The sequence below is a fragment of the Camelus dromedarius genome, chromosome 9 (genome assembly GCF_036321535.1).
Source record: "Camelus dromedarius isolate mCamDro1 chromosome 9, mCamDro1.pat, whole genome shotgun sequence".
NCBI lineage: Eukaryota > Metazoa > Chordata > Mammalia > Artiodactyla > Camelidae > Camelus > Camelus dromedarius.
In genome coordinates, this window is record NC_087444.1 from 33,220,224 (window position 1) to 33,242,849 (window position 22,626).

General features: G+C 48.5%; 2 protein-coding genes across 5 annotated transcripts; one reads left to right on the forward strand and one right to left on the reverse strand.

Annotated features, from left to right (window-relative positions):
- Positions 1-19: 19 nt before the first annotated feature.
- Positions 20-4,614, reverse strand: TXNL4B (thioredoxin like 4B; the record flags this gene model as incomplete). Its single annotated transcript, XM_064489009.1, is given in 3 exon segments — positions 20-171; positions 1,553-1,720; positions 4,303-4,614. Coding segments are annotated over 2 exon segments (284 nt in total), but the record flags the coding sequence as incomplete, so codon positions are not given.
- A 125-nt stretch (positions 4,615-4,739) lies between these two features.
- DHX38 (DEAH-box helicase 38) lies at positions 4,740-21,790 on the forward strand. Of its 4 annotated transcripts, none has more exons than XM_010979201.3 (27): positions 4,740-4,992; positions 7,051-7,390; positions 7,751-7,938; positions 8,618-8,722; positions 9,268-9,415; positions 9,558-9,676; positions 9,834-9,910; positions 10,376-10,531; positions 11,066-11,227; positions 11,428-11,535; positions 11,921-12,033; positions 12,427-12,564; positions 12,937-13,123; positions 13,270-13,455; positions 13,839-13,979; positions 14,324-14,434; positions 14,529-14,645; positions 14,834-14,941; positions 15,351-15,463; positions 16,175-16,383; positions 16,492-16,646; positions 17,093-17,248; positions 17,345-17,479; positions 17,687-17,812; positions 18,322-18,417; positions 19,839-19,960; positions 21,321-21,790. In XM_010979201.3, exons 2-27 carry the CDS (start codon positions 7,068-7,070, stop codon positions 21,403-21,405), a joined length of 3,684 nt encoding a protein of 1,227 aa, XP_010977503.2. In that variant the 5' UTR covers positions 4,740-4,992; positions 7,051-7,067; the 3' UTR covers positions 21,406-21,790. The 4 variants fall into 4 exon arrangements, with proteins under 4 accessions (XP_010977503.2, XP_031314024.1, XP_064345077.1 ...); XM_031458164.2 differs by having other exon boundaries at positions 4,744-4,894; XM_064489007.1 differs by lacking the exon at positions 4,740-4,992 and having other exon boundaries at positions 7,249-7,390; positions 9,234-9,415.
- The last annotated feature ends 836 nt before the right edge of the window (positions 21,791-22,626 follow it).

Below are 22,626 nucleotides of genomic sequence, written 5' to 3' on the forward strand. Positions count from 1 at the left end.
ACTTGTCAATCGAACTTACCCATAATCCACTTTCATATGCTGCCCATTGAAGAAAAATACAGTAGATGGAATATAACTGATATCAAAATAGTGTGTATAAACTGGAGTTTGGTCCACATCTACCAGATATATAGCAGCCATTTTACTCAAGTCAGAAGAGGTCTTAGAAAGCTGCAAATAAAGAGACAGATGTAGGTTACAGCATGAGAAGCAGCTAACGTTTCTTCTGTGAACCTTTTTACTAGAACAGTGTTTGTTCTGGGCCAAATTCCTGGGCCAAGAACCTAGCCTGTTTTGAGTTTCACATTAGACACAGTGTAACCTTACCATTCAGAGTCTGAATCACTGTTGGCAGGGTCATAAGAGGGCCTCAGGTAAGTTGTGTGAATATATATTTTTTTACTAGTTTTGATTGTAAGAAGTTTTAATAAACATTTTATGGGTTTATAAAATTCATGCTCATTTATATAAAAACCGAAACAACTCAGGAATACATACTACACTTAAATTCCTCCAAATTTATGAAATCTCCTCATAAATGATAATCATAATAAAAATAGCAAACACATGGCACTTACTATGTGCTAAATGTTCTAAGTGCTTTATACTTGTTAGCTCATTTAATCCTTACAGCATTCCTGTGAGGTATGCATTACTATAGTCACCATTTCCTAGACCAGGAAACCGAGGCACAGGGAAGTCACCTGCCCCTGGTCACACAGCTAGTCAGCAGTAAGGATGGGATTTGAACTCAGACAGCCTGGCTTCAGAGCCGACATTCTTGACCTCTTTGATATTCCCTCCTCCTTGCTACAGCAGAGGGTATAACGTGCTGACCCCCCCGCCCCAAGCCCCCAGGGTTAACACATCACACACTCATTTATAATCACAGTAATGGAGAGTCTTACACTGGACCCACACTGTGGGTGGCAGCAACAGAAATGGTGGGTGAAGTCTTAGTCCTGGGTAAGTCTCTCTCCATAATAAACAGAGACAAGGATAAACTCCCTCTGTCCCATACTCCCCTCCCTACTCCTCAGTATGAAGATGCTCTGTGAAATCAGAGATTATCATCAGGCACACACTGGAGGCAGCACACTAGAAAAGGATATTTGCAGGCAGAGAAAACAAAGTTCAAATTTCAGCTCTGCAACTTAGTGGTTCTGTGCCTGTGGGAAGTCACCTGACCTCCCTGGCACTCACCTCCCCTCTTGGGAATAGTAACTGTAATTATCGCACTGTTGCGAGCACTGGATAAAATAATGTTCACAGCCGTTTGTCAGTAAATTATGTTTCTGGTCTTCCATTGTCTTGTTGGTGAAACTGAGGTTTGACCGGTGCTAGTGGGGAAGGACATCCAGGACAGGTTCCGCACAATTGGAGATTTGTGGGTTCTGCTCAGGGCAGGCACACCACAGCTCTGAGTGAAAGTGTGCTAACAAATGAACTACATATCCGAGCCCTGCCTATTCCCTTTCATGTGCTTTGCAGATGTTGAAGTGAGAATGTATAAAGTTTTAATAAAAACCATTTACTCAAAAAATTCACTTACAATATCATCTAGCTGCAGGCAGACGGGGTCCTCATCTCTGCCAAACCTGAGAACCAACACCTTCTCTGCAGTAGTTTTTATCACCTGGTCTACTTCTTTTTTGCTACTCAGCTTGGGTAATAGGAAGCTCATCTTGAAATAATCAAAATATCACTCCTCAGTGTCAGCCTGAAATAAAGTTGCAATGTTTAAAGACAGATTAAGCGCCTGAGTCCTAATTAAAATTTTTTTTCATTTTTTTCTTATATAAACATTGATTTTATTTTTTTAAAACTTTTTTTTATTGAGTTATAGTCATTTTACAATTTTTAAAAAATTTTTGGAGTAGGTATCATGTGTATCTTTTTTCCAGAGGAAAAATGATTTCACACAACACAGTATCAAAAAAGTAAAAGAAACACTAAATGCACAAACTGGTGGCAAGTAAGATCATGGGTTTAAAAGAAACAATACAGAAAGGTACACTGTGAAAAGTCTCTCTCCATCTCCCCTCAACTGGCCTAGTTCCCACTGCTCTGCAAGTGGTTACCAGGCAACTACTTTCATTACTTCCTCATGTATCTTCCAGAGTTCTGTTATGCATTCACACACAAAAAACCAAAAAACCAAATATATGTTCCTATGTTTTCTCCCTGTTTTACCCAAAAGAGTGTATCCCATCAGTCAGTGTTCCAGCAGGAAAGAGAAGACGTCCTCAAATTTGGCCTTTTGAAGACTTTCATTAAGGCAGGGTGTAGGGAAACTGCAGGGTGTGGTGCAGTACCCTGGGGCTAGTAACAGTGGGCATTGTTCTCACCCCTAGGCTGGAAGGAGCCACGGGAGGGACGTGTTACCAGAACTGTGTGGCTGAGATTGCTGGACAGAGGGGGCTGCTCTATAGGAGGTTGGCTTGCAGTTCAGGGATGCAGTCACTCTCCTCCCTCTCTCTGGTCCCCTCCTAATGTTCCCACTGGCTGACTCCAACTGGACCGAAGAGGGCAGGGGAGCTGGGGAGGCAGACAAGCCTCCTGGTCCCAGGAGCGGTCCAGAACAGTCTAGAGGAGGAGGAAGAGTGGATCTGGAGGGGCAAATGACAGATGTCCAGCACACACAATTTACCCACTCTTCTGCACACTGCACGTTACCTAACACACGAAGATCTTCTCATATCTCTATATAGAAAACTTAACACTTTTTTTGTCACACAGGCATCCTATTTCATGCATGTACCATACTTTTTAAAGTCTTCTATTGACAGACACTTGCATTATCGAGTCCTGACTTAAAGTTTCTTGGTGTATGTCTTATGACGTGTACCTCATCACATGGCAAATAAATCAATTAAGAGTGTGTCAAAACCACACACACACACACACACACGAAACAAATCCTAAAATACTGAGCTAGAAGGAGCCCCTCATTCTCCAACTAGTTTGCTTATAGTTACACTTCTAGCTACAAGAACAAGGACTAGAATCCACACTGCCAAATTTCTAGTCCAGCATTCCTTCTATTGCAATAAACCCTATTTTTATAATTGAGGAACTTTTTGATCAAGGAATTTTATTTTTGATCATCCACGAGAGACTCCACTGAGATACTTTACATTTTGAATTCAGTTCCAAAGTTGTCTAACACTATGAAAAGGGAGGATTTCCTTCTCTCTCTTTCCAACTCCCCCGTTTTTAGTGACAAATCACATTTTTAAGGTATAAATCACTAAAAATTCATATAGTAAATGATATTGTCCCAATAATAGGTCATACTTTAAATAAGGAAGCTGACTGCCAGATGGGACTTCAACAAATATAGGTAGCAGAACAAATTACTGATGAAAGGAGAAGTCAAAGAGAAGACGGATCTGCCCCACCACTAGAACTCTGCAGCAACTTCTGCATGTTACTGATAAAGAGAAGAAAGTGAGGGGAGAGCAAAGCTGACAAGAGGGAGCGGGAAGGTGAGGGTGTGAGAGAGTGGGACTGGATTAATGTTGAAAAGAGGAGAAGGGAAACTGCGACTACACCTAAGAAAACGCCTATAGGAAAGGATATCAACAGAGGATTCACAAAAGAACAAGTACTATTGGACAAACATATTTGGAAAGTTCTGCTTTTCTAGTAAGTGAAGGAAAGCAAATGAAAAGATATACTTTAAAAAGTCATTAAATTGGCAAAGATTAAACAATAATGGCAAGGTGTGAGTGAAGGGGCAGGCGTTCATAATCCCTGCTGCAATGCAGAGAAGCAAAATTTTTCTAGAAAGAACCCTGAAATACCCATTGACTAACGATTCAATTTCTGAGAATTCCTAGTAAATAATTAGACATGTACACAAAGAGTAATGTAAGAGGTATATTTGTCACGTTTACAGTGGCGAAAAACTGGAAAGAGCCTCAAAAGCCAACAGTAGGGGATTGGTGACAAAAGGATAGTACAGTCCTGCAATGTACTGTCACTATATACTATGCTAGAGATGTACAATTCAGATACTTGAAAAATTCTCATGATAAAGAAAACAAGTTATAACACGGGAGTATACAAAGTGTACAAAACCTAAGCATATGCATATGTACATATTCACACAGAAAAATAACTAGAAATGAATATTCCCAAACATCACCAAAGGTTATCTCGTCGTGTGAAGAGACGACTGACTGACTTACATTGGGGCGGGAGTCTTTATTTTTCCCAAATACCCGACATACATATTTTTAATGATGCCTGTGATTGGGCTACTCCTGGCCCACAACTGCCAGGGAAAACGATACTTACTTTATTTGTTCAAATCCCTCCCTCTCTTCCACTTCAGGGCTGTGGGCATCTCCGACGCTTTCTCCAAAAAGCCGAGACTAGGGCAAGTCGTTTTTTCCGCTGGAACCACCTCGGCAACCCTAATCCGAAGTAACCCAGGGACTGTTGCCTAGCAACCGTCGGCCGACTATTTAAGGGGACGGAAACAGAAAAAGAAAATGCACAGGCGCAGTGATGAACGCGCGGTCGACCCCGCTCAACAGTCCAATAAGCAGAAGAGGCTATTCTAGTGACCACCCACCTGCACCGGCTCTGACCGGAAGCCTTAGGGTCACTTCCGCCCTTATTAAACCTGACGGATCTCTTTCCTTCTTCCTCTCACCTCTCGAATAGAGGCGGGGCCTTGAGTCTTAGGCTAAGCGTGATTGGTCGGAAGGAGACCCGGAAGTGTCTCTGATCAGAGTCCCAGGGGAAGACAGACTAGCCTTGCGAGCCTGGTCGCGTTCCGTCCCACACTAGGAACAGGCGGTCTCCGGGCTGCTCTCGATGGTATCTTCGGACGGATAGAAGGGGCCGCGCAAAGTATTAAGGGACAACAATGGCCGCTTTGAAGGTGAGGATTTTGGCTCTCTGAGGCGGTCTGAGCAAGCAGTGGCGGCGCCAGTACCCCAGTATCAGGGACAAAAGGTCCCGAGAGTCGGGCTTGGTGAGGTGAGTGTCCCTTCTTCTTTTCCGACCTTTCCTTCGCCAATCGTGGCAGCTCCAGGCGGCGGATATCGGTCCCTCGCTCAGGTTCAAGCCGGGTTTGTAAAGTCTTGTCCCTGTCACCCAAGTTGCTTTACACACCGTAGGGATGCTGCAAAGGTCCTGCCTGCCCCAGCCTTTTTCCTTGCTGAGCTTAGATCTTGGGCGGCCTCACTGAGGTTCAGGATGCTGCCTGGTGGGGGGGGGTAGTCACCCCGCTTCCTTCCTTAGACCTCCCCATTAGCCCACTCCCAGACGGAGACCAAGCCCAGCAGGGCTTCTTTGGTCTTTTTCTTCTCTATCACAGTAGTGTCTCTATCAGGCCATATCCTCTCCTAGAATGTTAACTTCAAGAAGGTCGGGATATGTGTCTGTTTTATTCTCTATCTCTAATGCCCAGAACAGCGATTGGCTCACAGAAGGTGCTCAGTGAATGATTGCTGAATAGGTATATCCTGTGTCTTTTTTCGTTATTTTTCTCTGCCTCTTGTGGCTTCTTTGCCATTAATCCTTCTTTACAATCCAGCATTTAACTCCTTGTTTGTTCCTAGCTGCTAGTTGTCCCATCATATTCTTTTTCTGTGTTACTGGTAGCTTTCCTTACTGTCTCTAGAAATTTTTGGCTCCCTGTCTCCTTTAATCAGTTTAAACTCATTCATTCATTTATTCTGCAAATATTTATTTTGCTAGGTACTGGGCATAGCAGTCAACAAGACAGACACTATTCTCTCTCTTGCATAGAATGACATTCTAAGGTTATATTTCCTAATTCAGACTACTGCTGAGCAAAGCCTGTGTATCTTATCTTCTTGTTTAGATTTCCTCTCATGAGTACAGATGTTGCCAATAGGGAGCTTTCCCTTTTCTCTTCAACCTGATGGCATTTTTCAAAATGCAACTCTTTTTTCTGGGTCCATACTATGTGTTCAATCTTTTTGGCAATGTTCTTCTATGGAGCTGTGCATGTTAATTAGAGCTGGGTGAAACATTCTAGATTCTATTGATACTCTACACCATTGACAGTTCTTTGCTTCACTGACTTGTTGGAATGAGGGAAATTATTCAGGTAGTCGGAATCAGATATGTTTATGAATAGATGGTGTACAGTGGGAGGCAAAGAGGAATTTGTTACAAGGTAGTGCCAGGAAATCTTATAGTCACCTAAATACTTTTCAGAAACACCATTTCCTAGCCTGGTGTTTCTCATCAATATTTTTCGTGAACATGAATTGTTATTAAACAGATTTTGACTGCTGTGAGGTAATTCTTTTCTATAAAACACAACTGGCCCCCAAAATCCATTAAAGTATGGATGGTAGTCTTACATGTCAGTGTCTCTGCTCTGCTGTGTCTGTAGTTTAAAGGAAGGGAGAAGAGGAAGAATTTGTGTAAAAACAATGGTGAGGAACTCAATCAGGCTATAGGAGCACAGCAGATGAAATAATGTAACAATGATATTTTGTAACTGTGTAACTTTACAGCCTATTTTCACATACACTTTCTTGTTTGATTCTCATAGTAACCCCTTAGATTAGAGCACAAAGTATTTCCATTTTGCAGATAAGAAATTATGCCAAGATTAAGTTTCTTGCTTACAATCATACTGGTAGAAAATGTCAAGAGCCTGGGTTCTAGTTGAGGTTTCTGATTTCAAACCTAGCAGTGTTTTCCCTGTGCTCCCTCTGTAGATGCCGTCATGCTCTAGTAAGTGTCCCTTAGTGGGGTCTCTTCTTGCTTGGATGATACTGTCTTGGATCCTGGTGTGTGTGTGTGTGTGTGTGTGTGTATGTGTATGTTTATGTGTATATGTGTATCCCTGATGTGTGTTGGGGTGGGTGTAGGAAGATCTTTTGAAATTGTCAATGATTTGATGGCCAGGTCTTGGCAAGAGGTAACTGAAGGAATTCTGGTCTTGATGGGGAGGTCAACCCCCCAATATACATATAACTACAGTTACTCTGGCATTTGCAGAGCCAAGCCTTTTCCCTTATGTCTAATATCAGATGATTTGTTTTCCTTCCACAGAAGTCCCAGAGCCTGTCATGGAGGACAGCAGTGAGGATGCCTCAATCCATCGATTAGAAGGCACTGATGTGGACTCTCAGGTTGGCGGTCTTATTTGTAAGACCAAAAGTGCTGCTAGTGAGCAGCATGTCTTCAAGGCCCCTGCTCCCCGCCCTTCATTGCTGGGACTGGACTTGTTGGCTTCCCTGAAAAGGAGGGAGAGAGAGGAGAAGGATGATGGGGAGGACAAGAAGAAGTCCAGAGTCTCTTCCTACAAGGACTGGGAAGAGAGCAGGGATGACCAGAGGGATGCCGAGGAGGAGGGCAGTGACCAGGCTGGCCGAAGCAGCCGAAAAGACAGGTAAAGGCCTTAGGGTGGGTTGCCCTGAAGGGAATGAAAATGGAGGCCAGAAAATAACATCCTATGTTTATCTCTCAGTTTTCTTGTTGGACATTTAGGACTTTATGATATTACTATAACTCTGTAACATTGAGAGTAGCTAGGAATTGGTATTTTCTTCAGATTTGGGGGAACATTCAAAGGTGACCGAAGAGTAAATGATGGAGGTTAGAAATGCTTATGGTTGTCACCACATACAAGCCTGCTGTACCAGGGAGATAAAGTGGAAAAGGTCAGGTTGCTTGTTTGGCACAACCAAAGGTTTGGGGCAGGTTTTTCATCCATGGAAGAGCCTTTTACCCGCTGCCCTTCCTGTTTCAGACATTATCGATCTGCTCGGGTAGAGACCCCATCCCATCCTGGTGGTGTGAGTGAAGAGTTTTGGGAACGCAGTCGGCAGAGGGAGCGGGAGAGGCGGGAACATGGTGTCTATGCCTCGTCCAAAGAAGAAAAGGATCGGAAGAAGGAGAGGTCTCGGGATCGAGACTATGACCGCAAAAGAGACAGAGGTAAACTGCTCAGCATGGTTCCTAGTGCCTGTTAAGCATCTGAATGAACATGTCAGCCTTTTTCCCGCTGTGGGAGTTTTTATAACACCCATTAATTAGGGAGCTCTATTTGCATACTGTCAGCCTGGTTGTTTTTGACCTTGTTTGGTATTGGGATTAGCAGGCAGTTGAAGAAAAGTGCCATTACTTGCAAAATAGCTGCCTTGCTTGAGTATATAGTCCTCGTTTTATTGAGAAAATTGGTGATGAAAGTGATAATGGGTAATACGTTTGAGAAACCAGAGTTGACAATAGTGTTGGCGAGAAGGAAAGGACAGTGCTGTGGAGCAAAGTTGGACATAAATGAAATCCAATGCTGGCTTTCCTCAGTATTAGTTTAAGTCCTATAGCTTATAGGTTTGTAACTATTAAACTGCTATTCACTATAGACTTGTAATTATTCTTGTTTGAATTCTTGCAGGAAATAACTGTTACTGTGAGTTTGACACTTTCTAGCCAGTAACTAATTTTTGCCCTTGAAAGAATGGGGAGATGTGAGTTTCAGGAGCCCCTGGATCGCATTAGAGCAGTGAGGTTGCACCTGTGAGTGAGTGGGGAGGCCTGTCCTTTCTCTAAAGTGAAGATGGGTGGAAGTTAGGATGGGACACGTGTTTTCTGAGCTCTGCCTGACTCTTGACAGATGAGCGGGATAGAAGCAGGCACAGCAGCAGATCGGAGCGGGATGGAGGGTCAGAGCGCAGCAGCAGAAGAAGTGAACCTGAGAGCCCACGACACCGGCCAAAAGGTGGGCCAAACTGCTTGTGGCGGTCTGTGAGGGTCACAAGTATGAGAGGCAGGGTGAGGGGCTCCCATCCTCAGTGGGATTGGGTGAGAATTCCTGATTCCACCATGAACTTCTCGGAATACTTGGTTCTGAGTCAGTTGATTCATTCGGGAAGGCTGTGGACTTCTCTGTCGAGACGGAAATGCTCCCTCAACATGACTGGCGTTTGCTGAATGGGCAGTTTTCCAAATGACAGAAAAAAATAGGGAGCCGGTGGGGGCAGAAGAAGGATTTATTATAAAGAAATATGTATATTCAAGAGAGATGTTTGCAGAGATAAATGGGATATTCCTTAAAATGTTGTTATAAACACAGATGAAAACTGGACCATTAAAATTCGTATATTTTTAAAAGCTGTCAAAACTACCTTATCCATTACAAAGAAGTGCAAAGTTTATAAATAGTGAAAGAAAGAAACTTGGGAAACTGACTTTCACCTAATGGTTCTTGAGCCATGTCTTAGTGAGATTAGATGTCTCCTGTGGATGTGTCTTCTGTGGCCCCAGATGCAGCCACCCCTTCACGGTCTACCTGGGAGGAGGAGGACAGTGGCTATGGCTCTTCAAGGCGCTCGCAGTGGGAATCGCCCTCCCCAACGCCTTCCTATCGGGATTCTGAGCGGAATCATCGGGTGTCCAGTCGAGATAGGGACAGGTGATGTTCTGAGCAGAGCAGCCCAGGTTCCCTGGATGGGTGACACAGGGTGGGTGTGATTTGGGCTGGGAGGCCAGATGGTGGCTAGGAAACAGGTCTCTGCTTAGCGATGTTTAGTGAGACTGGTTGTACTGTTTCCCAGGTCTGTGAGGAGCAGGTACTCAGATGACACACCTCTGCCAACCCCATCCTACAAATACAATGAGTGGGCTGATGACAGAAGGCACCTGGGGTCCACCCCACGTCTGTCCAGGGGCCGAGGTAAGGCAGGGTAGAAGTAGGAGGCAGGAAAGTGGGGGAGATAATTCTAGTGGGGCTGAGCATAGCTGTGCTGGGGTTGTGTGGCTCAGCAGGTCTGCTGAGGCCACTGGGGTGAGCTGAGGCCGTGCAGACAGACCCACTACATGTTCTCCCTCAGGAAGACGTGAGGATGGTGAAGAAGGAATTTCATTTGACACAGAGGAGGAACGGCAGCAGTGGGAGGATGACCAGAGGGTAAAAACTACATCTCAGAGGAACTGAATGGGGGGTGGTGGCCATCTGTGGGTGAGTGGGTGACAGGGCTGTCAAAGCACCAGGGCCACGAATGACACTCTAGTGGATGGGACAGTCTCAGGGTGGCTGAGCCATGTTCAGTCACGAAGCTCTGGAATCTGTTTCTGGAGGCGCAGCCTATGTGGGGGAACTTCTCACCTGACGCAGGTCAGACCTACCATTTTTAGTTGTGTGCTGGTGCCACCGTGTGGTACATCTAAGAAGTGCTGTCACAGTGGGCTGCCCTGTGAACCCTGCTTCTCCAGGTGGCTCATCTTCCCGCAGGTTGGCCTCTTCTGCACCTGTCACCAGGGTTGCTCCACTGCTCAGTGACTTCTTACCAAACATCTCCTTCCCTTCTGGCCACGTCTTGCACATAAACTTGACCTGGCGCTTGTTCTCATTGCTGTGTCCCTCACGCTGCAGCAAGCTGACCGGGACTGGTACATGATGGATGAGGGGTACGATGAGTTCCACAACCCCCTGGCCTACTCCTCCGAGGACTACGTGAGGAGGCGGGAGCAGCACCTGCATAAACAGAAGCAGAAGCGCATTTCGGCTCAGCGGAGACAGATCAATGAGGTGAGGCCGCCCACAGTAGTCGGAGCACGTTCAGCTGGTGAAGTGGCAGGTCACGTGCACCGCCGACAGCACAGCCTGTCTCCCTGCCACTGAAGTAACAGAGGTCAAGACACCTCTGGAGGTAGAGGGGTGGGCTGTAAGCCCTTAATAGCTTAAAAAAACCCAACCCAGATCATAACTTCTCTCTTTTGCAGTCCTTCCTGGGGAGGTGCTGTTGATAGGAAGTCGGAGGGTGGGACCTGGCTCTGTGGTCTGTGTCCTTTGTGTCTCTGAGTGGGGGTGGGGGCAGTCACCATCTGTGTGTTGATGTAGAGGTTCTGACTTACACATAAAGGGCTGTCCTTTGGAAAAAGTACCACAGGTGACTTGGGATCAGCGACTCTTCTGTCTGTGGAGCCACAGGTAGAGAGGCCTGTGACGTCTCTGTGGCCCCCGTACCCCTTCTGTCAGGACCTGATACATGGACTTGCTGGGACCTTTCAGGACGACCTCGTGGCTGCAGTCTGAGTGTGGCCTCCTGTTGTGTCCTCACAGGATAACGAGCGCTGGGAGACCAACCGCATGCTCACCAGCGGGGTGGTCCATCGGCTGGAGGTGGACGAGGACTTTGAGGAGGATAGTGCAGCCAAGGTGCATCTCATGGTGCACAACCTGGTCCCTCCCTTTCTGGACGGGCGCATTGTCTTCACCAAGCAGGTGAGGTTCCTCTGTGGTCTGGGCGAGGAGAGCTCAGAGAGACCTAAAGTGGAAAAAGAAAGAAAGAAAAAGGAAAAGAGGAAAAAAGGCCCATGTCAACAGGGTAGCAGCCCCTCATTTACTAGGGCCGGTATGAGTGGACCTTCTTGCTGAGTTTGATGATCAGTGGGGAAGTTCTTTTTTCCCTCAACCTCTTGCAGCCAGAGCCTGTGATTCCAGTCAAAGATGCCACTTCTGACCTGGCCATCATTGCTCGAAAAGGCAGTCAAACAGTGCGGAAGCACAGGGAACAAAAGGAACGCAAAAAGGTTGGTTTCTTGTCCTCTGGGGCCAAGGAGTCTCTGTGTGTGTGTGTGTTTTTTTTTTTTTTCCTTTCTTCTTCTTTTTAAAGATTGTTTCACCTCACAGGTAGGGTTCTTTTTGGCAGTTAGAGGACACTCAGAGAGCAAGAATCAGCCCTCAGGGGAGGGATTTGCATTCCTCCCTCAGGGCCTCAGTTAAGGCAGCCAGGGGCCTGGTGTCTCGGAGCTTAGAGCTCAAGGCAGAAGACTGGAAGGCCCAGCTCGTCAATGCTGCTGCCGTGTGGGAATGTCCCTCCTGCCAGATGAAGTCTTTTGCCCAATGGGATTGATTTTCCATTGACTGCAGTCGTGTCACAGGATAGAGCTGACTGATTTTTCTTGTCTTTTTCAGGCTCAGCACAAACACTGGGAACTGGCTGGAACCAAATTGGGAGATATAATGGGCGTCAAAAAAGAGGAAGAGCCGGATAAAGCTCTGACCGAAGATGGTAAAGTGGACTATAGGTAGGAGTCTTGCCAGCACTTGTGCTGAAATTGCCCGAGGTTGTTCTGTACAAGGTAATGACTTGTGGATTTCAGCTCCTCTTCTGGCTGAACTCTTTCAGGGCAGAGGATTTTCCCATTTGCTAATCTTAACTCCTCTGAGCTGTATGCAGCTGTCTGTCTGGGGGTGTTCATTAGGTTGCGGATGACGGATTCTCAGACAGCAGTCTGGTCCCTTAGGCCAGAAAAGATGAGCAGCACCTCAGATTGCCTGGCAGCTCTAGCATCTCAAAGATGTATTGCATATTTGAAGCAGTTCTCACTTTTGGGTGTCAGAAGAAAGGCAGTATCCCAGTCAGGAAGGAAGATGCAGGAAACTGTGCAGGACGCTGAGAGGCTGCTGTGTGTTCTCAGGACAGAACAGAAGTTTGCAGACCACATGAAGAAAAAGAGTGAAGCCAGCAGTGAATTTGCAAAGAAGAAGTCGATTCTGGAGCAGAGGCAGTACCTGCCGATCTTTGCGGTGCAGCAGGAGCTGCTTACGATCATCAGGTGACTCCGTCCGCCCTGGGCCGGGATTCCAGTGTTGAGCTGGGGGTCCTGTGTGTCCTTTCTCCTGTGTGCACGCTGTAGCTCCTTTTCTTTTGGGCATTATATCTGATGGAGAAGGGGAAGGATTTTTTCCCTGACCTGGGTGCCCTGGGCTACTCTGCATGAAGTAAGCAAGACGGCATTGTTTTGTTTTAGCTCACTTGTTTAAACCTTACTGTCTTCTAGACTTTTCCAGGGGTGTTTCAGTGTAAGACTGTTTTCCCAGGGAAACCCTCCTCTCTAAGCAAGCAGGCTCCTTGGATAGCTAGAGGTGGGGATAGGAGGTGGCCTCCCACTTGGGCTGATTCACCCGTTGTCTTCTCTCTCTTGCAGAGATAACAGCATTGTGATCGTGGTTGGGGAGACAGGGAGTGGTAAGACCACTCAGCTGACCCAGTACTTGCATGAAGATGGTTACACGGACTATGGGATGATTGGGTGCACCCAGCCCCGCCGTGTGGCTGCCATGTCAGTAGCCAAGAGAGTCAGTGAAGAGATGGGGGGAAACCTTGGCGAGGAGGTGAGTGGGCAGGAGGGCTGAGCTTTGTAGTTATTACCTGGTGGCTTCCTTTATCTGAGCTGATCTGTTGAGAATTGGGCCCAGCTCGGGGTGTGCTGGTGGTGAGCTGGTGTCCAGAGCTTCTGAGCCTTCTCTCTGGCCTCCAGGTGGGTTATGCCATCCGCTTCGAAGACTGTACCTCAGAAAACACCTTGATCAAGTACATGACTGACGGGATCCTGCTGCGAGAGTCCCTCCGGGAAGCGGACCTGGATCACTACAGTGCCATCATCATGGACGAGGCCCATGAGCGCTCCCTCAACACTGACGTGCTCTTTGGGCTGCTTCGGGAGGTGAGGGCTGCGGGTCCACCCCTCTGTGCCTGTGGGGCTTGGACCAGTGCGCTGCTAGGAGGCTCTCTGGGCACACTGGGGTCTAGCCTGGAGAAGCCGAGGGGTCTGTGGAGGGGTCTCTGACCTGCCAGAGCTTCCTCTGAGGCCCCTGGCTGTGGGGTTCAGACCCAGTGTTGCGGTTTACTCTGTTCCTGCTCAGCTCAGTGACTCACGGTTCTCCTGGCTGTGGCTCCGTGGATTCAGTCTACACAGTTGTTATGAATCTAATGATCCAGTTTGTCAGCTTTTGCTTCTGTTTCATTTGGAAGTGATGCTGATGAGACTAGAGGATGGAAGTCATGGGTCCCAAGCCTATGGGGAAGCCTCTTACCGACTTCTCTTAGGTGGTGGCTCGGCGCTCAGACCTAAAGCTCATTGTCACATCGGCCACTATGGATGCAGAGAAATTTGCTTCCTTTTTTGGGAATGTCCCCATCTTCCATATCCCTGGTCGTACCTTCCCTGTTGACATCCTCTTCAGCAAGGTACTGAGGCCCTTCTTTTGAACCTGACCCTGACCTCTGATGAGGAGCCAGTTCGGGGCTGTGGGGTGGGGTACTGAGTTGGAAGAGGTTTTGTGGTAATGGTGGGAACCTGCAGCTCCAGTGCTCAGAGGGGAAGGACTACTTCTGGGGAGGTTTTGTTTTATTGTTTCTTTGGAGTGGAAGTGTGGGACCTGGGGAGGGCAGTCAGGCCCATTTATAGGTGCAGCAGTCTGAGTTCGCCGGCTCTAGTCCCAGAGCACGGGCTGGGCTGCAGGTTCAGAGGGGTGCCTGGCCTGCCTTCGCCTCAACGCTCTCTTCTGATGGTGTTCCTGGCTGGTTTGCAGACCCCGCAGGAGGATTATGTGGAGGCCGCAGTGAAGCAGTCCCTGCAGGTGCACCTTTCAGGGGCCCCTGGGGACATCCTTATCTTCATGCCTGGCCAAGAGGACATTGAGGTGCGTGTCTCGGCCACAACTGTGAAGAATGGGTGTATCCTTTGTGTGAGAGTTCGGGGCCATGCTGTCTCACGGCTCCTCTCTGTGCCCTCAGGTGACCTCAGACCAAATCGTGGAACATCTGGAAGAACTGGAGAACGCGCCCGCCCTGGCCGTGCTGCCCATCTACTCTCAGCTGCCTTCTGACCTCCAGGCCAAAATCTTTCAGAAGGTGTGACAGCAAGAATGTCTGTTTTGGGTCCCTACTCTGGGGTCCCCCTGAATTCCCCCAAAGGAGGGCAAGAGAAGGGAGGGTGTTACTTTTCCACAGGAGTGGGGTGTGCTCTTCTCCCTGTGGGGGTCTTTCCTTTACCCGAGGGCCTACAGCCTTCCCTCCCTGCACATCCTGTCTGGCTCCAGGCTCCAGATGGTGTTCGGAAGTGTATCGTTGCCACCAACATTGCTGAGACATCTCTGACTGTTGATGGCATCATGTTTGTTATCGACTCTGGTTATTGTAAACTAAAGGTAAGAAGAGGTACAGGCACTGGGGCTCTGGGCCTTCACCCAGAGGTAGCTCATCCAAGGGGTTGGGAAGGCAGGCCCTGGGTCCTTGGCCCTTGAATGAGGATTGCTTATGGAAGTGATGGGATGTTTCAGAGCCTAACGTTTATTGAGTGCTGACTTTGCCATGAGCTTGATTCATTTAATCCTTGTGATAACTTGAGGTAGACAGTTTAAATAATGCAACAGAGGTCATGGAGCTGGTGTTCACAGGGAAATTTCTTGTGGTTCCTGGTTCCAAAAGATGGCTGCTTGCATTGTTAAGACACTTCCCTTTGTAATGTGTAGCAACCAGGGTTTGTCTCTGTCTCAAGGCTGCTTCCCTTTCTCCCCTCAGTCTGTCCTTAATCAGGTGTTTGTTGCTGCCTCCTAGGTCTTCAACCCCAGGATTGGCATGGATGCTCTGCAGATCTACCCTATCAGCCAGGCCAATGCTAATCAGAGGTCAGGGCGAGCCGGCAGGACGGGCCCAGGTCAGTGTTTCAGGTAGGAGCCCTGTGCTAGCCTGCTTTCCAGGGTGGAGCCCAGGCTGGGGCAGACAGGTTTGGACTATGATCCAGCAGAGGGATGCTGCCCCTAGCGCTGGTCCTGAGGCTGGCGACCGACAGCGGGGCTGCCACTTGTTAGTCCTCTCATCACATGCTGCTGAGTGGAAGTCACCTTTCCAGACAGCCCTGAGGTCTGAGCCACCTTGGGTTTTAGGAAGACCCATGTTAAATGTACCTGCAGCGGAAGACCGGTAATTACAGTATGCCTCCTCTCAGTATGAATTTGAACAAATCATATCGTTGGTTCTTTTTTACCTCTTCCTCCAATTATTATCTCTCGTTTTTGTTCTGATTTTTAAAAATAATATATTCATTATAGAAATTCAGAAAATACAGAAAAATATGAAGAAAAACCCCAGCCATAATTCTAGTCCCAGGCTCACTGGTTCCAGAAATGAAGCTGTCACATAGGAGACCAGCAGAAGGGTGAACTGGCAGAACTGTTTTGAATAGGTGGAAATTCGTGATTCAAAGGGGGAGGTGGGGGGAGAAATGAAGACTTCTTCTTACCTGTGGCTTTTACCTGCACTGGCTGTTCTGGGTGCACGTGCCCAGCGCCGGTTCCCGTGCAGGCAGCTGGGTGTGTTCAGGGCGCTCAGCCAGGCAGCATGGTGGAAGGTGCGGCAGGACTGGGTCTTCTTCCCGGCAGGCTCTACACTCAGAGTGCCTACAAGAACGAGCTCCTGACCACCACGGTGCCTGAGATCCAGCGGACCAACCTGGCCAACGTGGTGCTGCTGCTCAAATCCCTGGGGGTGCAGGACCTGCTGCAGTTCCACTTCATGGACCCGCCCCCAGAGGACAACATGCTCAACTCCATGTATCAGCTCTGGATCCTCGGGGCCCTGGACAACACAGGTGTTGCGGGCCTGGGAGCCGGGCAGGGCCTCGTGGGCTCTGGCGCCTGGGCTCTTCCTCTTACCACGCCGTATCTGTTGACCATCTGGGTTTGTTCCTCTCTTCCAGGTGGCCTGACCTCGACTGGGCGTCTGATGGTGGAATTTCCACTGGACCCAGCCCTGTCCAAGATGCTCATTGTGTCCTGTGACATGGGCTGCAGCTCCGAGATCCTGCTCATTGTCTCCATGCTCTCGGTCCCAGCCATCTTCTACCGGCCCAAGGTGGGAGATGCTGTCCAGCTCCTCTCTTCCCAGAGGCCTGGGAGGGAAGTGGGCTCCAGAAAGGTCGAGAGAGGGGAGTAGACCCTGTCTGTGTATTATTAGGATGGAATGGAGGAGCAGGAATCAAAGTTTTCAAAAAGTGATTTTGCTGTTTCATGTTAAGCAGGTTGGGGTAGGGGAAGGGGTGGGCTAGCTCGGTGGTTCTCAGGGAGTGTTCTGGAAATTTGCAAGAGCATTTTTTTCTAGTATGGTTGTGCCTGAGTCCTCATGTTGCAGAATAAATATTTTTGTTATACATGAGTTTATTTTCCTTATATCATCAAGGCACTGTATTGATGTTTTTGGGGTTGCGTGTGTGGGTAGGTGATAGTGTGAGAACCTCCAGGCTCTTCTCAGTGGGCCTGGATTTCCGTGTGCTTGGAGTAAAGGTCCTTTTACCTTCCTAGGGCCGAGAGGAGGAGAGTGATCAAATCCGGGAGAAGTTTGCAGTCCCTGAGAGTGACCATCTGACCTACCTGAATGTCTACCTTCAGTGGAAGAACAATAATTACTCTACCATCTGGTGTAACGATCATTTCATCCATGCCAAGGCCATGCGGAAGGTGGGGGCAGTGGCCCAGAGAAGCAGGATGTCGGTAAGAGGGGTGGGAGGCAGGGGAAGAAGGGCTCCCTTCTTGCCTGCCCGTGTCCTGCTCTAGGTCCGGGAGGTGCGGGCTCAGCTCAAGGACATCATGGTGCAGCAGCGGATGAGCCTGGCCTCGTGTGGCACCGACTGGGACATTGTCAGGAAGTGTATCTGTGCTGCCTATTTCCACCAGGCAGCCAAGCTCAAGGTGAGCCCAGAGGAGCCTGGAGGAACTATGGCCTCTTCCTGGCCTGACACTTTGTACGAGGGCTGGTTTCTTCCTTTCTCATTGTACAGTCCTACACATCTGGGCTTCCCCCTCAAAGCCTGTGTCAAGACAGTGTTGAGGGGTCGGGTAGCTGCCCAGATGCACAATGTTTTGCTGCTGTGGCTACCTGTTAGGTCTCTTCCCTAGGGAATCGGAGAGTATGTGAATATCCGGACAGGCATGCCCTGCCATCTGCACCCCACCAGCTCCCTCTTTGGAATGGGCTACACCCCAGACTACATAGTCTATCACGAGTTGGTCATGACCACCAAGGTGAGTCTTTTCCGAGGGAGCTTGTATAACATAGGCCCGCCTGGCTGGGCCGGGCCTTTGTGACCCTTCACTGCCTTCTAGGATGGGCTTTGAGCTTGGGAGGCTTGAGGCCACATGCGCTGCTTTGAGGGGAGCTGAGCTTGGTTCTCAGTTGGGGGTTTGGGGAAGGTTATACAGAGTCAACCTCTGGATTACAGCGGCCTCGGCGGTGACAGCAGGATTCTGCTTGCTGCCTGGGACAAGCAACTCCTTTTGGTGGTGTTAGAAGGGTTTTCTAAGGCTCTGGGTCTTTTCTCTTGGACACTAGGGGGCTTTTTCTGAAGCATGGAGGAACTTGGATGGGAGAAGAGATCAGAATTCCAATTTCTGGGGCTCTCCTTGCCTTTTTAGCCTCCCAGGGCTGGGGGTAGGGCCCTTCCCACACAGCTCCTATTTGGGGAATGGCTCTGGGAAGGACAGCTCAAAGCATTGGTCCTGTGACCACTGCTCTGTGGCCCTTCTGCCTGCAGGAGTACATGCAGTGTGTGACTGCTGTGGATGGAGAGTGGCTGGCAGAGCTGGGCCCCATGTTCTACAGCGTGAAACAGGCAGGAAAGTCTCGGCAGGTAAGGATCCTGCACTTTTCCGTGGAGGGTCTGTTTGCCTCTGGGATCCATTTCCTTGTCAGCCTGGTATTAAGGACACATCATAATCTGACTCCCCCTCATTTCTCTCTCAATCATAGAGGCTGTGATCCTGGCAGGCTGGCCTGTGTGATTTCCCCCCACCCACTCCAGTTATTTGATCTGCTGTACCTTAAAAAAAAAATTATGGAAAAATCCAGATATTCATAGAAGTGGAAAAAGAATATAATGAGCCACAAATTCCTCAGCTAGCCTCCATAATTACCTACATTCTATCAGTCTTGTTTCTCTCATTCCCACCCTCCTCCATACACATCAGGTTTTTTTGGAATATTTTAAAGCATATCTCAGGCATTGTGTTTTTTCACCCATAAATTCTTAAAAACGTGTCTTTAAAATGACTTTAAAAAAATAAAATGTAACTTCCATGCTGATACCACTCAATGGAATTAATCCTTAAAGTTGCTTGAGTCTCTAGTCCTTATTCAGATTTCCCTTTTTAGCTCAAAGATAATTTTTTATAATTGATTTGCTTGAATTAGGATCTGGACATTGAAATTTCTCATTGTATATATTAAGTCTTCTCTTCTAGAACAAGCTCTGCCCCTATTCTTTTTTTTTATGGCTTTTATTTATTGAAGAAAGCAGCTCATTTATCTTGTAGAATGTTCCATGTTCTGTTTTGGGGCTGACTGCTTCCTCAAGGTGCTGTTTAACTTGTGCCACTATCTCTTGTGTTTTCTGTAAGCTAGTAATTAATACACAGGTTTGGCTAGATTCAGGTTCAGCAGTTTTGGGTAAGGGTGCATGAGTGCTGTGAACTTCCTTTTAGATCCTGTCAGGAGGCACATAAAGTCTGGTGGTCCTACTTTTGATGACTCTAAGATTGCTCACTGGTTCCCTCTGACCCCTCCATTATCAGTTCTCTCCCTACTCCTCGGTCTCCTGATGCTCTTGGTGTCCATCGGGGGCCATCGCCTGGATTCATTGTGTAGGTTTCATAATGTTGCAGACTATTGCTTCCCCCTCTTCTCAGCATAGTCCTCCCTGCACTGGGCCTGCACACGCCTTCCTATGTCCGTTCTCTCCAGCCGGAAGTCATGTCTTCCCTATTTCCTATACTTCCTGGCACGGTTGTGAACTTGCTAAGAGCATGTAAGCACTTACTGAATTGAGTGGAGGGCTGAAGGATGGCAGGGTTAGGACTGAGTTGTCCAATATCCATCTTGAGTCAGTGAGAAAAACAGGCCTCGGCCCTGGTGCTGGGGCACGGTGCTGCATGTCCCTGCCTCTGGGAGCTGGTGCAGTCTATACAGCACCTGGCTTGCAGCAGGGAGATGGGTGCAGATCCAGTCTCCTCACTCGCTGGTCCTCAGTGACCCTGGTACCTCTCTGTTTTCTAGGAGAACCGCCGACGGGCCAAAGAGGAAGCATCTGCCATGGAGGAGGAGATGGCTCTGGCCGAGGAGCAGCTGCGGGCCCGGCGGCAGGAGCAGGAAAAGCGCAGCCCCCTGGGCAGTGTCAGGTGAGCTGGGGCCTTGGGACCCTGGCTGGGATGGAGCCCACCTGCTGGACAGACCAGGCTCTGAGGCAGGGTCGTGATTTAAGAGAAGTTAAATGTGCAGAGGTGAATTGGTGACTGGTTGACTGGTTGCATGTGGAGATGGGAGGACTTCCGGACACACTTTCAAGGGTTAGTGATAACAGCTGCAACTCCTGGTCACTGTCTGTACAGGAGGTGGGCTGGAGCAGCAGAGTAGGTCCCACAGCTTTCTCGACAGGCTAGAGCTTGGAAACCACAGTGGAGTGGTACAGAGAGCCTTGGGCTCCTGTGTCTGTGCTGGTGCCTGGAGTTAGGTCAGACTGCACAGGTGAAGGGCACAGCCCTCTCTGTAAGACTGCCTTCACCCCAGTCACCACCTGCAAGTTGGGTACCCAAGGTCACCCTAACTTCTGACCAACTCATTACATGGTTTCCCATGGCCTTTCTCAGGTTTGATGATTTGCTTGAACACCTCGCAGAACTCAGGAAAGTACTATACTTAGGATTACAGCTTTTTTTTTTTTTTAAATAGCAAAAGGACACAATCAGAATCAGCCAAATGGAGAGATGCATAAAGTGAGGTCTAGGAGGGTCCCATATGTGGAGCTTCCTTTGTCCTCAGGGCCACATTACCCTCCTGGCACGTTGATGTGTGACAGTACACAGAATATTGCCACCAGGGAAGCTCACTTGAGCTTTGGTGCCCAGAGTTTTATTGGGGTTTCATTTCATAGGCATGTGGATTGAATCAGCACCCCTGTGTTGACTTAGTCTCCAGCTGCTTTTCCCTCTCCAGAGGCTGGGCAGATAGCACAAGGCTCGAAGCACAGCCCTCTAGTCACATGGTTGGTTTTTTTGGCCTGGGCAGCCACCATCCTGATTCAATCTCATTTGCATAAACTATCAGATGTGGTCTGAGGGGCCCACCATGAATAACTGAGACACTCCAGTCCCTTGGGAAATTCCAAGGGTTTAAGAGATTACCTCCAGGAATTGGGGACAAAATCCAGCCAGTGTCTTTATTACACAGCTGGAGTGGTGCCTTGGTGAGGTGGATGGAAGGCTACCTCCATAGCTCACCTAGGAGATACGAAAAGAGGTTTTTAAAAAAGAGTCCATCTTATGACATGCCTTAGTGGATATCAGAAAGAGGTGATACCTTATTCTGCTCTAATCACAAATGGGGAAGGCAAGGGGGTGGAGGTGTGCTGGGGGAGAAGACCCTTCAGCCCCAGAGTCTGCTCACACAAAGTTAGAAACAGCAAGGCCTCAGGCTCCTCGTCCTACTGTGTATCCTGGTTGGAGTGAGTAGCAGTGTGATTCCTAACTCCTGTGTTTCCAGGTCCACAAAGATCTACACTCCAGGTCGGAAAGAGCAAGGGGAACCCATGACCCCTCGCCGCACACCAGCCCGCTTTGGGCTCTGAGCTGAGGCTGTCCCTGCAGTGGTGGGGAGCCAGGTGTTGCGTCCCGAGCCACGTGGCTGGAGCGCCCAGGCCTGCCGACAGAACCCTTCTGTCTGTGTGCTCTTATCTGTGTACATCATGGCTCTGGGCAACCTGCTGAGGTCAGGCTCTGCCACAGAGGAAGGAGGAGTTCCTTGGTGCAGGTGTCAGGCTGCAGAGCGGCTGTCAGGACCACGAGAGGTGGCCGGACCCACCACATCCAAATAAACTCTCCCCGGGACACTTGGTGTATAAATGACACAGCCATGACTGTCTTTTAAAATTCTTGTGTAAAGCAGCACGATAGACCTAGACCTGTAATTTGGTTATAATTCAGGATTTGGAAATAAATTTATTGTTTGTAAAATGTTATTGCATTTCTGACTGTTCCCTTCCCCTCACTGCCCTAAATCACACAGTAGAGGACAGGCAGAACCTGGCCTGACTTTCCTCAGATGGATCCTCTTAGAACCTTAGCTTGCCCTTATTTCTGTTCTCCAGGAGGCAGTGCCTCTTAGAGGAGAGGTTGGCAGGTGGGACCCAGCTGACAGGAAAGGAGAATGGCCTGGGGCAGCCGCACAGGGAGCAGGGTGGTGGGGGTGAGGGGGCAAGCTCTGAGGGTGCCCAGCTGTTCCTAAGGCTGGCAGGCCCGGGCAAGGCTGGACGCGGGGGCCGAGAAATAGGAAGGTGAGCAGCCGCCCACCCTCTGCCTGGGTGGGTTGGCTGATCTATTGCTCAGAATAGCAGAAGTTTCTACCACTATGTATTGTGTGTTGATAGAAAACAGTGTAAAGTGTTGCTTACTGGTTTTCACATAAAGGATGATCTTTAAACTGGAATTCTTAGTCTTTTCTCTTGTTAAGCAGCCTCTACAGTTTGCTGACGACTTTTTTGGCATTTGACCCTCTGTGTCACCCCTGGTCCTTATTTTGTGATTCCCTAGGGCTGGGGTCCTGCCAGGTGTACTGTTGGGAGGTCCTGTGTTGGGGCTGAGTCCCCGACAAGGCTTGGGGCTCAGAAGCACCTGGATACTGGGCCAGTGCCCAGTGTGAACCCCAAGGTCCCTGGCTCACGCTCCTATTAGCTCTCCTCTGTTTCTCACTCTGTTCCTGGGATTTGAATTTCTGTTTGTTATAAATCAATATAAGTTAAAATTTAAGTCAATTTTACGGAAGGGTTTGCAAGCAAGGCTTTGCCAGCCAG

Bases quoted from the DNA above. Each gene is read 5' to 3' on its own strand.
- DHX38 (XM_010979201.3), top strand. From the start codon at position 7,068: ATGGAGGACAGCAGTGAGGATGCCTCAATCCATCGATTAGAAGGCACT. The intron at 13,456-13,838 runs GTGAGGGCTGCG...GACTTCTCTTAG, and splicing joins TCTTTGGGCTGCTTCGGGAG to GTGGTGGCTCGGCGCTCAGA. The intron at 19,961-21,320 runs GTGAGCTGGGGC...CTGTGTTTCCAG, and splicing joins AGCCCCCTGGGCAGTGTCAG to GTCCACAAAGATCTACACTC.